Genomic DNA, 17,787 nt, shown 5'->3' on the forward strand with positions numbered 1-17,787 from the left:
CCATGTTTTCTGCTAAGAATTTTGCAGTTTCAGGTCTCATGTTGACATCTTTGATCCATTTTGAGCTGATTGTTGTCTGTGGTGTAGGGTAAGAGTCTAACTTTATTTTTTTGCATTTGTTGAAAAGACTGTCCTTTTCCTAACGAATGGTCTTGACAAACTTACTGAAAATTATTTGACTTTGTATTGAGGGTTTATTTCTGGTCTCTTGAAATAGTGTAACATTTTATTTTTTAATCCTTTACATCATTACCATTTATAAAACAGAAATTATGTGAAAAAATCTTTTCATATCAACAATGATTTTATTGAAATGAAGGCAAGAAACTTAATCTTAGGTAATAAACACATAATTCTACACGTCTTCAAGGTGTTACTCAGCCAAACAGGGCTACCACACAACAAAACCCAGAAATGTGCAATACTAACTCAATTCAGGAGTCTGATATTTTTCTGACTTTTAATCACTTAAGAAACATAGCTTTAGGGGTGCCTGGGTGGCTCAGCCGTTAAGCGTCTGCCTTCTGCTCAGGGCGCTATCCCGGAGTCCTGGGATCAAGCCTGTATGGGGTCCTCCGCTGGGAGCCTGCTTCTCCCTTTCCCACTCCCCCTGCTTGCGCTCCCTCTCTAGCTGGCTGTCTCTGTCAAATAAATAAAATCTTTAAAAAAAAAGAAAAAAGAAAAGAAAGAAACAGAGCTTTACATATTTGTGCGTGGAATATTGTCAAGCCCTGGTCTTCCCACTCCCCTTACCATTTATATCAAATGACCCAACACAGCATGGCTTACATATCATTAAACTGTCAGAACGATGTTTATAATCAGTGTATTCATTAAATTACCCTGAGTCCTTAATTTTCTGAAAGTTAGCAAACCTTCAAAGAAACCCAAGCCATCCCACCCCCACGGGATAGACCATAACTGGAGAGTTCTAGAGGAGTTAAGTCTCTGAAAGGGGTACTAGTACTCTAGAAGTTTCAGTGAGTAAAAGGCAGTATCATGCACTTTGGAACCATAAACACAGCATTTCCATTGTGCTATTACAATTACATAAGCAATTCTTCTATTCTGTCAGCGTTGTTCATTTTTTTATAGTCTGCATATATGCCACGGATCGCTCAGCAGCAGCTGGCCACCCAAATGCGCTTCATGGTGCTCTGCAAAGGTGTCCCAACACCCAGCGGCCTTCAGGGCAAAATCTGAAGCCGAAGCCATGACGCGGCCCCGACCGCGCTGCCTGGGAAGAACCCACCGAGGCCGGCTCCGCCAGGAACCGCCACCTGGCCGCACCCTTCCCCACAAAGGGCGTCCGCGCCTCCCCGGGCCGCTCCCTCCGCAGAGCGCGCGGCTTCTCGCGAGCGACTTCTTGTGCGCCGGCGCAGGCCCCGCCTACCCGCTCGGCCCCGCCTTGCCGCCGCGACGCTTAAGGACCCGGCCAGGCGCGCACCGCCTCCGCACCCTCTCGCGGCGCTGCGCTTGCGGAAGCATGGAGGGCGAGAGCACGTCTGCGGTGCTCTCTGGATTTGTGCTCGGCGCGCTCGCTTTCCAGCATCTCAACACCGACTCGGACACGGTGAGACGAGGGGCGAGGCGGGCTCCGGCGTCGCCTGAGAAGAGGCTCCGCGCGGGCGCCCCGCCGCTGCCGTTGCCCCGGTCCCCGCCCACGAGCTCCCCGCCGGCTTTCTGCCCTGGCGCTCTGCCTTCCCCCGCTCCTGGGCCGTCCTAGGTGTGCCTCCCGCCCGCCAAGTCTTTTCCAGGACTAGCCCTCCCTCTTCTAACCAGTGTTTATTTCTTCGCCCTGACCGTAGTGTCCCACATGCCCCCGTTTCTCTCTTCCAGCGTCCCCCTTTTTTTCTGGTTAAACTTGGTTGTGAAAGGATGGAAAGTTCACAGAGCGTTCTCCCACTACGCTAGGAAGGTGGCCGGTTAACTTTCCGTTTCTCCTCACTACCGTCAGTAGTTTTCAAAGACAGCTAAATTTTCTCGTGCACAGCAGCCACTGTGCGTGTTTGTTGAAATAGTAGGCTAGTGAGGGAATTGTAGAAGATGCATCCTGTGGCTGTCTTGGGGGAAGGCTTAGTGGATGACGAAGTCTAATTTGGTGTATCAGATATCTGACTTTTGTTTACATTGGTGTCAAATTTTTGAAATTGTGAGGCCTCAGTTCCTTTTCTGATGCATTCCATTATAATGGACCATTTAAGTTTATCCTCAAATATTAGTTATTATTTCATACTTCTGCCAGGTTCAAAATGTCTGGATGACGTAATGAAGTAGTTTTTTAAATACAGTACACGTTTTCAAAACTTTTATGAAATCAGAAAAATACTGTAAAACTTTGAGCCTGAGAAGTAATGTCTTAGATTTAAGTGTTTAGTATGCTAGTACAGTTTAAAGAATACCGTACTGAACAAAGCCTACTGATTTCTGCTAAATATTGTGCCCTTCATTTTATAAAGTCTGTTGTCTCTAAAATTTTTTGGCACAATCCTAATAAGGTTGGAAGTGATATTTTTCATGTATACAATTTTAAATAACCTTGTAGATTAACACCCAGCTGAGAGCAAATATATGGTGATTTAAACTGTGTGCAACTGTGGAAATCATTCTGGAATGTCTTAGTGTGAATATAAACAGAATGGGTCCTTAAGTCTCTAGCTTAAAGTATTAGCTCTTGAGAAGTACCATAATGTTAGATGGGCTCTTATTTCTTACATCTTTTTCCTAACATCTTTAAAAGGTGGTTTTCTGGATAGCTGTACTTGGATTGACCCCGCTTCCTTTCCCAGGGTTTATCTTGAACACAGGCTATCGAGTTCTGGATTGTTACCCCACGACTCCAGTAAAGACACATTATTGAAACATTCGGCTTGTGGTTTTTTTTAATGGAGTGGGGGGGGCATTCTTAACGAATTATAAAGAAGATAAAATCTTTATTGTCTTTTAAGCATATTGGGTCTTTAAATATGCCAAGTGAAATAATTAAAAAGTTTGAAATTGAAAGACAAATGCCTGCATTTTAAAAACAGGGCTCACAGCTTCCCTTTTAGAATGAATTCCAGATCTTTAATATTTTGTACAATTTTTAATCTAAGAACACTAATCATTGTGTCATTTCATAGCTCAGAAGCATCCACTGGCTTCCAGAAGCACGTGCCATGAATCCAGAGTCCTTGACCAGTTATTTGGGATGTTCCATTATCGGCGCTATTCCCATCTATCTATGATTTCATTATTCAGAAATGGGAGCCTTCTTTGTTCGAAGGCAAACTGCTCTGCTCCTCCTTCTTCAAACATTGTGTGCTCATTTCTGGCTTTAAGCCCTTTATGTTCCAGGTGTGGTATTTACAATCTCTTCTACTCATTTTATTATTTTATTTACAGTCTTTCTACTGTTCATGTTTCCTAACTACGCTGGAAATGCACCTGGTCTTTCTTTTGAGTACCAGGGGCTGTAGCACACACTTTGTATACATTGTGAAACACTTGGGAAATATTGGTTAGTTAAGTGAGTTGTTAATTCAATCACGATATTCCATATACTGCTTATTTTTATCTTTATAGGAAGGTTTTCTTCTTGGGGAAGTGAAAGGTGAAGCCAAGAATAGTATTACTGATTCCCAAATGGATGATGTTGAAGTTATTTATACAATTGGTGAGTCACTTACTTCTGTGTCTCTTATATTTGGTGGTTTATGCTGAATGGGAGCAGCATAAATTAGTTTTTAAATTGTTTTAAGAAACAGATAAAACATTTTAAAGCAAATTTTATTGCATTCATTTCTCAATTAAAATTATGGCCGTGGCCTGCTAAAGCAAGAAAGAGTGTGGGACATAGAATGCAGATAAGACTACCATGGGGAAACAAGGGTGGAGTAGCTCCTGCTTATATTTAAGTGGCAGGAAGATGGCCCAGCAAAAGGAGAAGGAACCAGCAAGCAAGACCAAAAAAAATGAATAAATAAAACAAAATAAAGCAGTTCAGACAAAAACATTAAATCAGCAGAAAAGTTGGAAGAGGAGTACTGAAAAAACTGTGATGAAATCACTGAAAATCCTCAGAACTTGTGGAGTGTAATGGGGAAAAGGCCAGCCTGCAGAGAGGTTGAGGAGTGGGAGGAAAAGCACCTGCAGCAGGTGGCAGCTATTCTCTCAGGAAGAAGGGCAAAGGGAGCTTTGAAATATATAGGGGCTTTTCTGCTTACCTAATACATGATTTTTTTTCTAAGCATATTTTGAAAAACAAAATTGGCGGTGGGTTTTATTAAAAAAATGTGGCATGATTGGGGCGCCTGGGTGGCTCAGTCATTGAGCGTCTGCCTTCAGCTCAGGGCGTGATCCTGGCGTTCTGGGATCGAGCCCTACGTTGGGCTTTTCTGCTGTGAGCCTGCTTCTTCCTCTCCCACTCCCCCTGCTTGTGTTCCCTCTCTCGCTGGCTGTCTCTATCTCTGTCAAATAAATAAATAAAATCTTTAAAAAAAAAAAAAGTGGCATGATGACATTAGATTGTGTCATGACCACTTTCCCATGTTAAATAAGCCTCTAAGTATTATTGTTTATAACTGCATTGTATTCTCTGTGATTTCAGCAGTCCTTTAAATAAATTATAATCAGTTTCCAGTTTTTCATTTTCACAAATTATGCCACAGTGAACATCCTTATACATTTTTCTACATTTATTATACATTTTTCTGGAGGTGGTATTATGGTGTCAAAGGGTTTGAGCATTTTTAAGGTTCTTGATCTATATTAGCAAATTGCTTTCCAGAAAGATTGTATCAGTTGATAGTCCTGTATGTCATTTTTTTGTTTGCCACTTTAAAAGGCTAAAAATGGAAGTATATCTGTAAATTTACATATGTATATAAATGTATATATGTGTAAAGTAAATATATAAAGTAAATTCAGTCTCATTAGAGTCTCTTTGGCAACCCCTGTTTTACGAGTATTTTTTCGCTCATTAACAATAAACACGTATATAAATGTGTATATATTTTTATATACACAAATGGGATTATACTATATATGGATAAATAGTTCCAGGATAAGTATCTCCACTGATACTGTTTTATTAGTGCAGAATAGTATCAATGTGTATAGTTTGTCCCTCTTTCTAATGGCTCTATATTCCTGCTGTATCTACATACCATCACTTATATAATCAGCAATGAATGACTTACTATTTTTTTGTTTATAGAAAACACTTCGTAGTGCATATATCTCTATGCCTTGAGTCTGTTGGAAAGTCAAATTCCTTGTAGCCATTGCCTTTGGAAAAGTCATGCTATCTTAAGACTCCTCCACAATATGTAAAAATGCGTGGGTCCCCATACTGTTGCCACCAGTAGGTATTATCCAATTTTTTAATCTTTGCCAATTTGATAAATAAAAATAATTTTAATTTGTATTTCTTAATTACAAATGAGGTTGAGTGTTTATTACTCTGTGGGCAGCTTTTGTTTTTTGAAAAGGACAGGCCTATTGCATGCTTTGACTGTATTTCTGCTGAATTATTTTGCTTTTTCTGACTGATTTGTAATACCATGTTACAACTCAAGGTAATTGGCCTTTTGTCCTGTGTTATATGTTTATACAGTTTGTAATTTTACTTTGTTAATGGTGTTTTTTCCTGCTGAGACACAAGCTTTATTTTTTTTAAGATTCATTTATTTGAGGGGATGAGGGGCAGAGGGAGAGAAAATCTTAAGCAGCTTCCACACTGACACTCAGCATGGAACTCACTTTGGGCTTAAATTTCAGGACCCTGAGATCATGACCTGAGCCAAAACCAAGAGTCTGACACTTAACCCACTGAGCCACCCACCCGCCCCAGACACAAGCTTTAAAAGCAAACCGTTGGGACATTTTCCCCCCCTAACTGTAATTGGCATGTTGCCCAAAGTAATCAAACATTAAGGAGTTTAATTAAACAACCATTTATTGAACAACACCATTGTGCTGGGAACAATGCTAAGCTTCAGGGTTTTAGGCAAGTGCTGAAGGAACACTTAAGTATTTGCTCAGATTATTTTAAAATGTTGGATCACTAGATGACTAACAAGTAAAATCCAAGCTCTACAAATTACTACACTTCTTTAGTTAATGAGATTTTCATCCTACACATTTCCAAACATACACCAGCATATATTTGGCCAGTTATCACTACCAGACCATTTCTGTTCAGTTTTGTTTTGTTTTTCAGACAGGGATTTATCTGAGGATAACATACATTGCTAGAAGAAAAATGTCTAAGGAGGATGATCACTTTTCCTTTTTTTTTAAAAGACTGAATTAATTTTATTAATATACACATAAAGTTATTGAAATGGTGATTTCATGTAGTTTTCTCTTTAAAGAAGGCACTTGCAGGTACAAACATGCATAGATGTCTCCAGCCTTTAGATGTTTACTTGAAGAGATTGTTCAACAGCAGTTTGATAATCTGTTTCCTCATCTAGCTGAAGAGTCAGATTCTAAACTGATGTTTTTGATTTAAGTGACTAAAAAAATGTCTAGTAATCTGGCTAGGATCTGCCCAAAGAAGAGACACACAAATAGGACATGTCACGGGAACTTTCTGAAATAGATGATTGCTGTTAAGTGATCCAGCAAATGCTGTCTGGTAAAATTTTATTTTTGACACAAGGGACACTTTAAAGTGGGAAGCTGAGAAGAACTTGTATTCTCTTTGTTGTTGTTTTTAAAGTAATCTCTGCACCCAAAGTGGGGCTCAGATTCTCAACCCTGAGGTCAAGAGTCGCATGCTCTGCCAACTGAGCCAGCCAGGCACCCCAGAACTTGTATTCTCTTGATGAGTTTCTGTGTTAGCAGGTGTGGATGTTTCACTCCTAACTGTTCCTTCAATAAGTTTGAAAGATCTGAAAGTTTGGAATGATAGGGGGAACACCATATTCATCTTGATATTTCTTACAAGATATATAATGGTGTCTTATGCCATAGAATTTCTTCTCTTTTGCACAGAATTTAGATGTATTTAGATGTATTTTTATTAACACGAATAAAACTCCCAAGGCACCTGGGTGGCTCAGTCGCTAAGCGTCTGCTTTCGGCTCAGGGTGTGATCCCGGCGTTATGGGATCCAGCCCCACATCAGGCTCCGAGCCCCACATCAGGCTCCTCCGCTGTGAGCCTGCTTCTTCCTCCCCCTGCTTGTGTTCCCTCTCTCGCTGGCTGTCTCTATCTCTGTCGAATAAATAAATAAAATCTTTAAAAAATAAAAAATAAAAAAAATAAAAGATAATGCCTTTAGCAGCTGTTATCAACTGGGTAAAAGTAGAGCATAACCTTTTTAGAACTCTATGAAAATATAGTAACTTTAAATTTATCTCTTGTGTTGCCAGTCATTATTAAACCTGTTTAGAGGGGATGTAGTGTTCTAGTTAAGACTGAGGCACTGGGTTTGAATTTTGGCCCCACCATTCTCTCTGCCTGTTACCTCATCTTTAAATGGAAGGACTGATATAACATCTGTGTCATAGGTTTGTTGTGTGGATTAAATGAGATAATGTTAAAGTACTTCTTTGCTCAATATATGCCATTCATATGTGAAGTGCTCAGTATATGCTATTCAAATGATAATCAATGTAATCATAACAAAAAATTCCTTTTTTCCAGACATCCAGAAATATATTCCATGCTATCAGCTTTTCAGGTACGTTGTAAGAGCAAGTAAATGATCCATTGTGAAAATTACTCTCTGCAAATAAAATAATTTTTAAAATAAAACATCTTAATTATCAGTTTATACATGGTGGTACTGATAAAAATGAAAAGACTTTTTAAAAAATACCTGAAAATTCACTTGTTCATTTCAACTCTGTCTTATGGTTCTTTCTCTGTATTTATATGCGTGCTTTAGCTGGTCTCCACTGACTCTCCCAGGTACCAGTTTACCTAGAGGATTGCTTTTCTCACACTCAGTCACCTCATTGCATATTATAAACTCAGTGACAGTTCTCGTACGTCAGCAGCAGCCCTTTTTTCTGCTCTTTCATTCAGCTTATTTCATCATTTGTTTTCTCACTTACCACATATTTAATCTTTTGTCTGTTAACTGATTAGGTTTTTTATCCAGACTGCTTCCTCTTGCCTTCCTATGGTGAAAATTTGTGTTATTAGTCCTACAGATAGTACTGTAGCCCTAATAGGCTATGATATTTTTAAAAACTTTCCACTGAGGTATAACATATATATATAGAAAAGTACACACATAAATTTTGAGTTTTCATAAACACCTGTAACCACAACATGTGTAGTTTTAATGAAGTAACTTTATGATTTATATAAACCGTAGTTGAAAAATCAGTATTTCTATATTACAGTCACACTGTATGTACACTTAGGTTGTATAAGAATTGCAGTGGAGCATACGGTAAGGGTGAAAAGGATCTGTGGTTGGGGATGACAGAAATCAAGGCTACCAGAAAGAGAGAGAATTTGGATAGTGTTTTACATACAATGGACATATAAAAATATTTGTTGAATGAGGGATTCTTGGTGCAGACTCATAAAACATACTTTCCTGAGGACTCTGGAGCAGCAAAAGATTAGGAAGGAAGAGTGAAAAGAAAAAGTGATTTAAAATCTACTGGCAACTGCCTTAAATAATTATACCAACTTAATAGAGTCTTAGAATGGAGGAAGCCCATCTGATGCAGTGATGAGAAACCCTCAGCTTTTTAGCCTCACAAGATAAAGGGGAGGGAGGCATAAGGAGAACCCCCTGAAAAGGCTGTCATTCAGTAAAATTTTCTACACACTTCATTTTTGCTTAGCAAAACAATAGGCCTAAAAAGTTCATGATATAACCAATGCCACAGAACTGGTTAATGGTATTGTTTTAAATAATACAGGTAAACATGTTAAAGCCTTTTGATACCATACTTCTTGGAGTCCCAGTTGGATAAACTTTAATCCCCAGTTTTATGTGCTAATACAGAGGGTGCCAAAGTATGGCCCATTTTTATACGCCATCTATGAATAGTTAATATATTGTTTAAGGGTTGTTTAAAAAACAAAAAGAACAACAGAGGAATATGCAGCAGAGACTGTGTCCAGCAAAGCCTAAAATATTTACTGTCTGGCCCTTTACAGAAAAGTTTGCCACTCCTTTTCTAATAACACTGTTTTTCAAAGTTTTCCACTGAAAAACACCAAATCACTTATCAAGAATCTGGAGGAAACATCTGGAAAACAGTCCACTGAAGCCTAAAACTTAGTCACTTAAAAAATTATGCAGTTTAACATGAATTCTGCACAATATCTTTGTATATAAAAATGGCCCCCCTTCCCAGGAACTTCACATAAAAACAGTGTTTGCACAGAGTGTACACTGTTATCCTGTTGTTTCTTATATACCTGGTGTATTGCCTTATGCCCCAGTTTGAGAAGTGGGAAGTGGACCCTGCTAGAGAAATACAGGAATAAACTCTTGTATTTAGAGTATTCATGTTAGAATAATAAACAGGTAAAGTGGAGGGATCTGTTTGATCAGTTGAAATCCCCTTTTGATAGGTGAAACACTCCATTTTGTCTATTTTCCCATTAAAATTTTTTGATAGAGGATTTTTAATGTAAGTCTTTGTAAGTTAAAAAAAATATTGCTTATTAGGATATCTTTTTTTTCAGTTTGACATAACTAAATTTTGGTACAGATTAGAACTACTAGTAAAAGCCTATTACAGTGAATATTTATAAAGGATTTTGCATAGCAGGTATTTCACCATCATAGAAAAGAATATTGTTTATTTCAGTGAATGTTAAAAGGAGGAACCTATTATCTGCAGTCCCTTTTACTGGAGAAGGAAGAAAGCTGGAAGTAAACACTTTACTTCCAAATCTTTTAGAATTATCTTTCAATTCTCCCTAGTATCTTTGACATTCCAGCAGAACAAAGACCACTAAACTAAACCAGTATCTAAACCCCTTGCCCCCTCCCCCACAAAAAACACTCCAAAACCAACCAGCTCCTAAAGCACTTCTCAACTTGATTAGAGGTATAGCTTTTGGAATTAGCAGTGAATAAACTGTCTTTTTGTTGTTGTGTTTCATTACTTATACATTCTTTTGTATGTATCAATATTGTAAAAAAAAGTTTTAATAAGTAAACCGTGAAGGAATTGTGAACTGGCCATGTTTAAAGCTTATGTTTAATGGATAGTTTGTTTTGTTTTAGGCTTAAAAAAATGTGATGCCCAAACTTATTTCTTGAAGTTTCTCCACTCCTTTTCCTTTCTCATTGTTTATGGGCCTCATATTTCTATCACTTTAAGTCTGTTAATTTGAGAAACTTCTCTGTTATTATTTTTAGAACTTCATCTGACCAGCAAGTGGGTATATGGATTTTGGTTGGGTAAGGAGTAACTAAAATTAAAAGTGCTAATAAAATCATATTTTTAGCCTATTTGAAATGCCTTTAATTTGGGCTTTTACAGCTTTTATAATTCTTCTGGTGAACTAAATGAGCAAGCACTGAAGAAAATATTATCAAGTGTCAAAAAGGTATTCCCTGACTTACCTTTTGTATCTGGTTTGTTTGTTTGTTTGGTATTATATATATTATTTTCAGCTCTGAAAAACGTGTAATACTTTAACAAAATTTTTAAGCAGCACTTGTCTTCACAATGTCATGTAAGCAGGTGAAGAAAGGCTTGTTCTTTCCAGAAATTCAGAAATTTTGCTCTCAGAGCAAAACTAGTCATTAAAAGTATTAATCTTGTTCTCATCCTCAGCTATTCTAATTAGCATTGATCTCTTCCTCTTCTACATTGCTACCATACCCCTTCCAAGTACCATTTATTCTAGGACTTAATTCATTACTAACTTTTTACATAGCTGCAGTTACTAGCACTTTGCTATATAGAATCTCACTGGAACCCTCTACTGCATACTTGGTATTTAATTAAGACTTGTTGAGTGATCAAAATAGGGTTTTTTCCCAAATACAAATGGGGGGGATGGGTATTTTCTTCTTAAAACATTTTGAACTCTTGAGAATAAAAGTAGATTCAGTAAAAGAAGTTTCTTTTAAAAACCATCCTTTGATGAAAATGCTTTGGGCTTTCCCCCCGATTATATTTGGATACTTAAAATGTACCTGTAAAAAGTTTTTAGTTTTAAAAAGAAGAGAACTCATTTTAAATTCCTCAGTTTAAATGTGCAGATATAAAACGTAGTTGCTAAAGTTGTCACACGCCGATCTCTAAGCACAGTGGTTGCTTTTCTCTTATAATTATTAAGTTCTCAGTGAATGAGATTTATTTCCAGTTTAAAAAAATTTAGTAATACAAATTTGTTCAGCAGATGTTACAGTTTATAAAACCATTTCATCTGATCTTACTCAATTTTGAAACCAATTCTGTGGGGTAGGTGATATCATTCCCATATAAATTTCAGTTAAAAGTTATTGGGTTCAGTTTACTTACTTAGCTAACCAAGTACCCGAACAGGAAGTTAACTTGTTTTCATTGACATTTTCTTCATTTAAATTTTGACTAAAGACTAAGATTTTAAAATGCAAAATACCATAAAGAAACTAGAGGAAGTTAGGAATTTTTTCCCCTATACTAATAAAATAGTAGCCCTTTAACTGAATGGAAAGTAATTTGACCGTAAGTCACTTTGCATACTTTAAAAATAAAGTGTAGGGGCGCCTGGGTGGCTCAGTTGGTTGGGTGAGCCTTTGGCTGGGGTCATGATCCTGGGGTCTTGAGATGAGCCCTGCCCCATTGGGCTCCCTGATTGGCGGGGTGTCTGCTTCTCCCTCTGCCCTTTCCCCCTCCCAGCTCATTCTCGCTCTCTCTTTCTCTCTTAAACAAAATCTTCAAAGAAATAAAATAAAATAAATAGAAAAAAAAGTAAAGTGTATACTTGTTTGTGCTTTGTTTATATATGCCCCAAATCTTGCTAAATTTAAGAAAGCCATTTTTAAAGCTGTCAACTTTATTGCTTAATTATGATAGTGAGATGTAATAATTATAACCATTAAGGTGTACACCTGATATTTTTTTTGTATTTTCTCTCAGGCTGTGGTTGGTTGGTACAAATTCCGCCGTCATTCAGACCAGATCATGACATTTAGAGAGCGACTGCTTCACAAAAACTTACAGAATCATCTTTCAAGCCAGGAACTTGTTTTTCTACTGTTAACACCAAGTATAATAACAGAAAGCTGCTCTACTCATCGGCTGGAGCATGCCTTATATAAACCTCAGAAGGGGTAAATGTTGGCCAGTCACTGGCTATTTTCAGTTAATAGAAAAATATATCCAATTGTACTTTTGCCTCTTACCACATATTTTCAAATATTGTTGCATTAGATTGTCACAATAACCCCCCAAAGTTGGTCTACCGTGTTTCTTTATAGATGGGAAAATGAAGGTTAGATAAGGAAATTAGAAGCCCAGTATGGAACGATGATGAGTGTTTTTGGCACCGAGGATTTGTTATTATTTACCATAAAGTGGAAAACTGGTTGCTAAAGGACATAGTATGGAACTAAGCCTAGGTACTTGAGCAGCTTTTCTCTAACCTCTGCAAGGAAGCAAGGCCCACCAAATGAGTTAATTCCCCCTCCCAAGTAATATAGCATTCTCATGGAACATGAAGATTAAGTAAGGGAGTAACAACTAAGATTAATTTTACTATTCATGGAAGACATGATAAATCTCAACAATACTGCCTATTTTTACATGTCAAAATAGCCATTGAAGTATATTACTTTCACACAGCTATCTTACACTGCACATTTCACCACTTTTAAAGGCATTTGCCTCAAGTCAGTAAATTCTATCTCAGGTAAGTAGTATGGAATGGGTTTTTTTGTTGTTGTTTTTTAATCTTGTAGGGGAAACTTCAAGTATAAAGTTTAAGTTTATAAACTTTAAGTTTATATTTTAAAGTTTTATTTCTTCAGACTTTTTCACAGAATACCGTTAGTGGTGGCCAATCTGGGCATGTCTGAACAACTGGGTTATAAAACTGTGCCAGGTTCCTGTGAATCCACTGGTTTTAGCCGAGCAGTAAAAACACACAGGTGAGATTCTTCAGCTGCTTTCCCACTAAACTTACTCCTATTCATTTTTTGAAATTAATTTTTTGTTATGCAGAATAAAAATAAAAGGAAAACTAATGACCACCTTATTCAAGTAAAACAGACTTTTTACTTTCTCCATATTTCCTTCTAGCACTTGTCCATTTATAATGTACAAAAAAGGGGGGGTGTTTTATATCCTGTATGTGTCCACATATGTATTCTAAGAATAAGTAGCTAGTCTCAAAATAATTTTCTAAGGCAGCAGTTTAGATTAAAGGCATGAAATTAGACTGGATATTAAGTAATGACAAAAATATGAGGCTTTAGCCAAGACTCACTCATACCTAGAGGCTTCTGAGCGCTAACTTTTTTGTGTTCATTAAGGGAATAGTTAATGTCAGAAATAACACTGGTACTATAGAGTGCTTACTAGAATAGAAACTAAGAGTAAGGGACTAGATATTTATTTATTTTTGTGTCCCCACAAGGATTAACCGTTTTATAGAAACTGAAGACCATGCTTCATTGATTCTAAGCCAGAGTTTTACATCTCAAATTGGGATATTTTACAAACTATGCCTTGGCCCTTTTTTCCCCCTTTTTGGTATATAATATAATGTTGCCTCTTTCAGTCAGTGATGACTTAAATTCAATAAAATATTTTTAAAATGGACTGGTCCCCATTGCCAAGAAAGAAACCTTTTTCTCCCCCTCTCCTCAGTCTTTATTTTTCTTAACCTCTTTTGAGTCCTGGCAATAGTACTTAAGAGGCTTCAAAGTCCGCTAATGTGAAGATATATGAACTAAGTTTTCTGATTGGTTTTGATGTGAAACAAGTAGGTTGACAAAATATGGTCCCTACAAAATCAGTAAAAAAAAAATTTCTTGCTCCTCAACTACAAATAAGTGTTTCATTGTAGCATTAAAATGACCTCTGTACATTTGCCTGACAAAATGGTAATTTTTACAGCTCTGAATTTTTTACAGAAGATGGATCTTTAAAGGAGGTACATAAAATAAATGAAATGTATGCTTCTTTACAAGAGGAATTAAAGGTAAGTTAACATATCAAACACTTAAAGACTACTTCTAGAGTTCATATCAAATTGATAACTAAATTTTTTTAGGGAGAACTTGACATTTGATTAGGTTTATATTTTTGTAGTAGTTTAGGTTCAGTAACAAAGACCTCAGTCCCAGTGGTCTAATAAACAAAAGTTTAGTCTCACTCACATATCTTGGCTGCAGCTCTGCTCTTATTCTAAGTGTCATCTTCATTCTAGGAGCCAGAGTGAAAAAGCAGCCCTTATTAGGACATGCTCTTCTCGTGACAAGGGCAAAGAGCAAGAAAGCTGGTAGACATTGACAAAGCTCTTAAAACTTCTCAGAGCTGGCATGTCACTTCTACTCACATTTCATTGGCCAGATTATATATCCCTGTTTCATGGCAGTAGGGATATACATAATCCTTTTACAGGATAAAAAGGGAAGCAGTATTTGAGAACAAAATAATCTACCACAGTACTAACTTCTGTCTCACTGAATCAGTTGAGAAGTAGACCTCAAGATGGATTAGACATGTAAGAGATTTATTAGGCCTGAGAAGGAAAAAAAGGGGTAGGAGCAAGAGCAGGCAGGGAGACTTGTAATGCTGAGTCTGACACCTGAGAAAAGAGACACAAAGGGAGGACAGTTGGGTAGAGGGAGCTTTAGACTGCAGGGCCAGAGTGGTTTCAGCCAGGCTGATGGGAGTCTCAGCGAAGTTATCCTACTGGAATGGATTTGTACTAATACCCCACTGTGCTCAGTCATTGGTTAAGAGCAGCCTAGGGGAAGCGTGGCTTCAGTAGTAGACCCAAAAGGATGGTAGCTGGGGCTGTTAGTCAACTATGCCTCCAAATGGAGATCTGAGTAGTATATTCCATTGGTACCATACTCATCGATACAGCACATTAAGAGAAGTAGGGTTAATACATTTTATACTAATATTGCTCACTGTTTTTTAATGTGAATGATAATATGGAAATTTTAGAAAATAGGGAAACATCCAGAATCCCATCACTGCAACGTAACTATTTTCACTTTGCCGTATTTTCTAATTTTTCCCTAATTATGTACATGCTTTTACATAGTTGACAGTGATGGAGGCTTACAAATTTGTGTCATGATTTTTATTTGATGTCATTAAGCATTTTTACTACATATTCTTTAGCTCTTTTTTTAATGGCAGTGTATTTCATATAGCAATATATTACAACTCTTATGTCAAAAGTACTAACTCCAGCTAAAATAGGGAATGTAGAGGTGGATTACAGGGACTGTAGGCAGAAAGCAGCTGAGCTTCAGGAAGGAATTGGAACCAGGAGCTGGAATGCGTCAGAACTTACTTTTTCCCTTTGTGTCTGCACAATGGTTTCCTTCATAGTACCTACAGATCTGTTTGTTCATTCACTGGCTAACCAGAGAACAGCACTTAGATCTGTTCAGAAGACTGGGATTTGCCAGCTGGCTATGTGGTATCTCTCCCTGGGTCAGTTAGGGTGAAAGTTGATGAAGGGGTTGCTGGTGAACTTTTATGGCATGGTGGACAAGATCGTGAGAAATAGGCTGGGCAGATATCCTAAAATGCATCCATTTTAAAACTAAGCATGAAGAAGTAAAAAACTAACATTCTAAAACTAGATGTAACAACCTATTACCCTATAATTGGAAATTAGTTACTTTTGATTTGATATTATACTAAGAAACATCATCATATATAAAGTTTTATTATTTACTTAAAATATATTCCCAAAATGAAGTCATGGAATCAAAGGGTATTTTAACTAGTACTTAAAACTGATGACAAGTAAAGCCAGTCTGCTTTTCAAAAGTCATTTCTTTTACACTAATTAAAAACCTGTAGTAGTTTTTCATAACAATAAAACGTAATTACTTTTCCTTGTTGTTTCTTAATATTAAATGTTTGCAGTAAATATGCATTCTCTCAAAATACTACAGTATTTTTTTGTTTCAAACTGACTGAAATATTTCTGTGTGTTATCAAGCAGATAACTGGTGTGATAAAGCTGTGTATAAATGGGAAGTTAATACATCTGTAAAGCATTTTATAACTTATAAAGCACCGTATAAGTGCTTGTTGAGTTCCTTCAGAAAATGGCAAAATAAAGTTTTATAAAGGCTAAGAATATTTGATACTGTGTACCACAAAGAATTTTCTATAATTTGCGAAGCTAGACTGTAGTACACAACTTTGAATTTTATTTATGCCCTTAAATTATTTCATTTTGCAGAGTATATGCAAGAAAGTAGAACATAGTGAGAGAGCAGTAGAGAAACTACTAAAGGATGTAACCAGATTGAAACAGGAAATTAAAAAAAGAAAACAGGCACAAATTCAAGCAGCACGTAAGTAAAAAGTTCACACATCACTACCTTCTGTGCTTTAAAAAAATTCTCACTGATGTGAATTATGGATGAGCTGGCTACACTAACTGATCATCTAACTTAGGGTTAAAAATAATTGTTTTATTAATACTCTTAAATCCTGCTGAATAAAGAACTTGCTATTATTGTAGCTATACTATATTGTTAATATTACAAAATACAATTTAAACTTTTAGAATACAGTGGCATATAAATTAGAATTTGGGATTATGCACACCATTTTCCTCAATTTAGAGGACTTTTTGACTTTACTAACAAATAGATTGCTACAAAAGCTTTGTAGAACAAATATTGTATGTTGAACTGTTGTTTTATTTTCTTTAGGAGAAAACATCGAAAAAGACCCGCAGGAGAACATTTTTCTTTGTCAAGCTTTACGGACCTTTTTTCCAGATCGCGAATTTCTTCATTCATGTGTTATCTCCTTGAAAAATAGGCATATTTCTAAAACTAGCTGTACTGCCAACCACCAGCTCAATGTGATAGACAACCTGACCTTAATGGTAGAATGCACTGACATTCCTGAAGCCAGTCCAGCTAGTAGTGCACCGCAAATGATTAAACGTAAAGCTTTAGATACCGATGATGGATGGCAATTCAAGAAGTCACGGCCGGTAGAGATACAAAACAAGCCATCTAAAACAGATACTGATAGTAGTAATCAAGAAAAAGCACCTACAATGAGCAGCCCTGAAACAGATGAAGACATTGAAAAAATGAAGGGTTCTGGTGACTATCCACAGTCTCCTACATTTTGATCCTTTTAGGCCAAAAGGACATTTTTAATTGGCTGAAGGGTGGTAAAGCCATTTATATTGTTTTTACTATGTTCAGGTATTTGCAATAATACATAAATTCTAGTACATTTATTTTTTAAAGCACTTTATTTTAAAACCATAACCTTTGTCCCCCCCCCCACCTTGTGAAAGATTTTAAGTAATTCCCCTACACCCAACATGGGGCTTGAACCCACAACCCCAAGATCAAGAGCTGTATGTTCCACCAACTGAACCAGCCAGGCGCCCCCCCCTTATTTGCTCTTTTATAAAACTGTTGAGGGAAAAGCTTAAATGATATTCTTTTAAATTTCTATAGCATTCTTTAGCATTGGAAAAGAAAAACTAACCTTACTTTCACAATAGAAAAAAAAGATGTCTAAAGTTAATATGAAATGCATTTCATTTTTATCTAAGTCTTTGTAATTCCTGCTCCTTAAGTTATGATAAATGGCTAGGATTGCCAAATAAAATGCTGGACAACATGCAATATTAGGCATTGAAAACGTA

General features: G+C 36.9%; 1 protein-coding gene across 6 annotated transcripts; it reads left to right on the plus strand.

Annotated features, from left to right (window-relative positions):
- Positions 1-1,406: 1,406 nt before the first annotated feature.
- On the plus strand, positions 1,407-17,767 carry ABRAXAS1 (abraxas 1, BRCA1 A complex subunit). 6 transcript variants are annotated; one of them, XM_011218652.2, is made up of 10 exons: positions 1,417-1,573; positions 3,123-3,336; positions 3,565-3,655; positions 7,636-7,672; positions 10,455-10,521; positions 12,045-12,238; positions 12,935-13,054; positions 14,025-14,109; positions 16,348-16,462; positions 16,826-17,767. In XM_011218652.2, the coding sequence occupies exons 2-10, from the start codon at positions 3,328-3,330 to the stop codon at positions 17,257-17,259; spliced, it is 1,152 nt and encodes a 383-aa protein (XP_011216954.1). In that variant the 5' UTR covers positions 1,417-1,573; positions 3,123-3,327; the 3' UTR covers positions 17,260-17,767. The 6 variants fall into 6 exon arrangements, with proteins under 6 accessions (XP_002912507.1, XP_011216954.1, XP_034527485.1 ...); XM_002912461.4 differs by lacking the exon at positions 3,123-3,336 and having other exon boundaries at positions 1,407-1,573; XM_034671594.1 differs by lacking the exon at positions 10,455-10,521.
- Positions 17,768-17,787: the final 20 nt, after the last annotated feature.

This window comes from Ailuropoda melanoleuca, chromosome 11 (assembly GCF_002007445.2).
Source record: "Ailuropoda melanoleuca isolate Jingjing chromosome 11, ASM200744v2, whole genome shotgun sequence".
In the NCBI taxonomy this organism is placed as follows: Eukaryota; Metazoa; Chordata; class Mammalia; order Carnivora; family Ursidae; genus Ailuropoda; species Ailuropoda melanoleuca.

Coding starts and splice junctions, on each gene's coding strand:
- ABRAXAS1 (XM_002912461.4), top strand. CDS start 1,487: ATGGAGGGCGAGAGCACGTCTGCGGTGCTCTCTGGATTTGTGCTCGGC. Junction 3,656..7,635: donor TGAAGTTATTTATACAATTG/GTGAGTCACTTA, acceptor CCTTTTTTCCAG/ACATCCAGAAATATATTCCA. Junction 10,522..12,044: donor TATTATCAAGTGTCAAAAAG/GTATTCCCTGAC, acceptor ATTTTCTCTCAG/GCTGTGGTTGGTTGGTACAA.